This window comes from Drosophila willistoni, assembly GCF_018902025.1.
Source record: "Drosophila willistoni isolate 14030-0811.24 chromosome 2R unlocalized genomic scaffold, UCI_dwil_1.1 Seg167, whole genome shotgun sequence".
Taxonomy (NCBI): domain Eukaryota; kingdom Metazoa; phylum Arthropoda; class Insecta; order Diptera; family Drosophilidae; genus Drosophila; species Drosophila willistoni.
The window spans coordinates 22,503,776-22,508,852 of NW_025814050.1; the positions used below are offsets into that span (position 1 = coordinate 22,503,776).

Genomic DNA, 5,077 nt, shown 5'->3' on the forward strand with positions numbered 1-5,077 from the left:
AACAGAAATATATATAGATATAAATGTATATCAAATAAATTATAAAAACAACCGTTTAAGCTGAAACTCAAGGGGGAAAATAAAGCTTTTACTTAAGATGATATCGGCGACCTTAAACTGTTATTAATTTGTTTGCTTAAATCATTTACATAGTTTAGATATATCTATAATATGTAAAAGACCCTGTTGATAGGTTTCTTACTTCGTGACGTAATTAAAACCTTGACACTGATTCTAATCTTGGAGTAGTTGTCATAATGATAAGAAACGATCATTTTTCAAATTCAAATCTTGGCGGCTTGCGAAATTAGTGTTGGCTAAAAATTTTTGTTTCGCCTATCGATAACATATAGACACTTGATACGATTACATCGATAGCAAATCGACATTTGCTACGATAACGCCAATATAAAATATAAACAATGGACACTGAGTTAAATGGCTCCGAACTGGGGACCAAAGATTATTGGGAAAAGAGCTATACCAGAGAAATAAAAAACTACAAAAGCCATGGCGATGTGGGTGAGATTTGGTTTGACGAGGACTCGCAAATACGGATTGTCGATTGGCTGATGGAACAAGACCAAGTTGAGCAAAGTGCACGTGTTTTGGATCTCGGATGTGGCAATGGAATGTTTTTGGTGGCATTGGCCAATGAAGGATATAAGCAGCTGACTGGCGTCGACTACTCACCCAAGGCAATTGAGCTGGCCAAGAATATTGCCGAGAATCTTAAGCTGGACATAAACTACAGCGTTGCTGATTTGACCCAATCGCTGGACTCGCAGGAGCAGCTGGATCTGGGCAGTTTTCAGGTGGTGCACGATAAGGGCACTTACGATGCCATTAGTTTGTGTCCCGATAATCCCAAAGAGAAGCGATCGCAATATCTTGCAACCGTAGAGAAATTACTTACCGACAAGGATAGTTTGTTTATCATCACCTCATGCAATTGGACCGAGGAGGAGCTGGAGGTTAGTTTTGGCGAGAAATTCGTTAAATATCATACAATACCAACGCCCACATTTAAATTTGGTGGAAAAGTGGGTAGTGTTGTTACCTCTGTAGTATTTAAGAAAAATAACTAAATATACTTACATTTTATATGTGGTTTCGAAATTTTTTTGTATCTATATAATGGTATATAAGCTTTAGACGCGTCCCTGTCTTAACCTTGTTAGACAATGCATTTATGTAAATTTTTGGTAGAGCAGTTTCTTTCCGTTTACATTGCATCTGCGCCACTCATATGTACATATGTATGTATATACCTACCCCAAGTACCCTTAGTAACCATCTGAGGCGGACCATCAGCACGCGTTCTGCCCGGAACAAAAAGAAAACTGTCCACCCCAGCTATTTCAAGCGATTCTTAATGATTTGTTTACAACTTTGTTGCCCCTTGCAATTTACCGCAAAAGCGCCTCCCCTTTCACAACAACAAAAACAACCTGGTTGAAAAGCTTTCGACAAAAATTCAATAAAAAGGAGGCTCGTTGCTGTTTTGGCCTACATGCAAACGAGAAGCCGAAGCCAAAGAAACCGAAGTGAAATCGGCAATGCCAGTCGGAACTTGGTCACCAGGCGAAGCTTCCAAATGCAGTCGGAAAATAAACTTTTGTTGCCATACGCTCAGTTGCCAAAGGACATTCGTCGGAGCGATAGTTAGTCCTTGCCAGTGTGCGGACAAAATAACCAAAGGAGAGTCCGGGAGACGAAGTCCTGTATTTTGGATACGCGTTTGGTTGCCTTGGTATTGGCGAACAAGAGTGTGTGCGTGTGTGTGTGTGTGTGTGCGTGCATCAAAATATTTGTCGTGAATTATTAACAGAAGTGAACTGGAAAATTTTTAAGTGCGAACGTGGAAAAACTGCGCAAAAACAAAGAAAACTCCCCTCGAACGAAGGAAAAAAACACAAAGAAAAGTAAGCTTGTAACTTTTGGACCTAATTGGATATTTGATGACAGTCTCTGGCAGCCTCCAAATGGATGCATTTCTAAAGCGCAGTACCCAATGCCCCAGTGCTTATTCCTTCTTCTAGTCTGTCCCTCAACCTTGGCGCTTTCTCATTCGCACTCTCACTTCTGTACTCTTCTCTCTCTCTCGTTCTCTCTATTCCTGTCTCTGTTTCTCTGTTATGGACAGAGTGTAGAGTTTCGATTTCGTTAGAAAATCGAAAAACGAAAGCGTGTTATGATGGCTACAGGGGAGCAGCTGCGGGTGTGCGGGGTGGGTCAGGAGTTGGTGGAATTGTGGGTGTCGTTGCTGCGGCTACCTGTAGATGGTACACACCAGTCATTCATTGTGTATTATTGTGTATGTGTGTGTGTGTGTGTGTGGGTGTGTATATCCTTGAACATGGTTTTTATTGTTCCAACAACGATACACTCATCATTCCGTCCGAGTCTCTCAAACTACGCTTTTCCGACTCTAATTAATTTATAATTCAAGGTCCAATGAGCCACCATTGAAGGTTAAACATGACGAACTGACTTATGCTGGACTCTTGACCATAAAAGCAATGGAAAACTCGAGTTGAATTCTCTTGTTGGACAAGAGAAGCTTAAAACGGTTTTAAATTGTTATAAACATCTCTGCTGGAATTAATTATAAGCTGCCTACACAAGATTAAGCAATTTTTAAATTTATTCCAAACTCTTAATCCAAAATGTCTAAGTTGTCAGACACATTTAGATGTAATGAGTCAATTAATTTATTCTTAATTTGTAGCGAAATCAAAAGAAAAAGTTAATGAAAGAATTCTTAACGAGCTTTTATAAAGTAGTTAAATACAGTTTTAGAGAAATAAATACTTAATAATGATAAAATTGCTTAAAAAGCTAAACAAGCCAACACAAGAAAAGTTGCAAACTTTTTTTTTATGGTCTGGCCATAATTGAGATGCCATCCATCCATCCATCCATCCAGCCAGCCAACCACTCAACCAAATGTCGATATATATTTAAATCGCTGTGGTGTGAGAGTCATGTGCCCTACACTGGCTTGAGCATTAGCAGTATATCATTATTATCCTAACCCCCTCCCTCTTGGCTTACAGATAGAAACACTTTAGGTTTCCAGAATGGAAGGGGAGTTATGAAGCACATTACGCATACGCCACATTGTCAGTGTGGCACAGCAGTTTTGGAAACTTCGAAGCCGCAGCAACGTAACAAAAACAAACAACAGCAGAGCCAGAGCCAGCAGCAAAATTATGAGAAAAAGGAGGTAAAGACAAAGAGAGCTTAAGTAGCCATTTCATTGATCTAGAATTTTTGTTAAAGTAAAAGTTAAGACCAGTAAAACATATAAAAAATGGAATAGTATTTTTTGAGTCTGGTTTGGAGGTTTCATCTGCTGGGGTATATTATGCTAAGGTGTTGAATTCCAAGCTTATGATTTGATATTACGACATCCTTTGTTTTGAGATTAAATTGTAGCATGGTGGGCAAGTCTTAAGTCTATGACATTTTTGAGAATAATAACCATAATCATTTTTGATACATGTCGTATGCGTTGTCCAATTATTTCTCCTAATAACTTCCCAAAAATTAGTTTTTTAGGAAGCCTAAAGTATTTTCTCCTGTTAACCCATTTTGGACCTAGGTTCGACTTTTCGAATAGCAAGTTTTGTATGTTTTCAAAAATTCGGCATTTTATTTGACTATATTTCAATCAAAGTGAAGTTTATAGTTAGTTACACAAAAATTTCATTGAATAAACCTTCAAATCCAGTTTTCAAACCAGTTTCCTCCCAAACTAAAGTTTCATTTTTTAAAACGTCATTTTGCTTCTTAAAATCAGCCCGGTCCAAAGTGGGTTAAAGTGACTAGTTGTCGTTTATACAAAAATAAAAGTTTCGGCTTAATTTTGTTTGTTGGAAAACCCTTTCGGTCTCTTGAGAGCTTTAATGAAGCCACATTTGTAACATTACAAAGGTCATAAAAACTCGTCCAGATTGCGCCTATATAACGCCAAACACTTGCTTTACTCTAGTCAAGTTTTGGAAATAATTTTGGTGTCTTGAGAATAGCTTTAAATACCCCAATGGTAATACAAAATCAAAATCACTGAGTCATCTCTTAACTAACTTTAACTAGCACAAACTTTGTTATATTGAATTCTGGAATTTCGGCTTAGCATAAGAGTTTCTAGCAGATCTATTTATAAATCGAATTCACGTTTTCCTACATAGATGTATTTTATAAAATTTCTGTCAAAGGTAACTTATTGTTAGTGATGAAGGATGTCTGAAGTTTTACAGCTGTCAGATGTCAATTTACACGCGGAACATTAAAAAAGGAAGCACCGCAACTGATAAAATCTCGTGAAACGATGGATGTTAGGCTTAATTTGGCTTATGTTTTGATTACTTTTAAAATCTGATGGCAGTTTTAATTATATAGGCACATAAACTAAAATATAAGGGTTTTATTGAAACCAAATGTTTAGATTGACTTTGATTTAGAAGATTTCGTAACATTTCTAAAAGTGCAAACATGGAAGATCCCGAAAATATTTTACGTTATGAAAGATAATTGATATTATGGCTTTTGGTCTTTCAGATGCCGTTTACCAAAATATTTATTTGTTTTTTATTACAGCTTTTATAATAATAATATTTTTAAATGTAATAACTAATAATGATTCATCTTTAGTTATACGAGTTCAATGTCTAACGGTATAGTTCACAACAAATTCTAATTAACTTTAAATTAAAAGTATAATAATGTAGGAATCGTATTTTGAATTTAAAAGAGAACGCCTTTTGCTCAATATTTATATACTTAAAAAATTGTTCTCTTTGTTAATGTGTTTTTCTATTCTTTGTTCTCATTCAAAGAGAACATTCACATATTTATGTTCATATACATTTGTATGCATATCTATATGTACATATGTCTGTTTACACATACATACACACATCGCCAAGTAGAAATGTTTATATTCTTAAACCATTTCGCTTGAGTAGAAATTTTCAATGATTTTCAATTCGCTTCAGTGTGAAACGAACCAACAACCAAAACGAAACGAACGCGCGTGTAAAAATACAAAAGAATATTTTTGAAAGAAGAA

At 36.2% G+C, this 5,077-nt stretch overlaps 1 protein-coding gene across 1 annotated transcript; it reads left to right on the plus strand.

Moving 5' to 3' along the window:
- Positions 1-383: 383 nt before the first annotated feature.
- LOC6642596 (EEF1A lysine methyltransferase 2) lies at positions 384-1,119 on the plus strand. The gene has a single exon (XM_002065641.4). The coding sequence runs from the start codon at positions 423-425 to the stop codon at positions 1,086-1,088; it is 666 nt and encodes a 221-aa protein (XP_002065677.1). The 5' UTR covers positions 384-422; the 3' UTR covers positions 1,089-1,119.
- The last annotated feature ends 3,958 nt before the right edge of the window (positions 1,120-5,077 follow it).

Excerpts from the sequence above, each read along its gene's own strand:
- LOC6642596 (XM_002065641.4), top strand. The coding sequence starts at position 423 with ATGGACACTGAGTTAAATGGCTCCGAACTGGGGACCAAAGATTATTGG.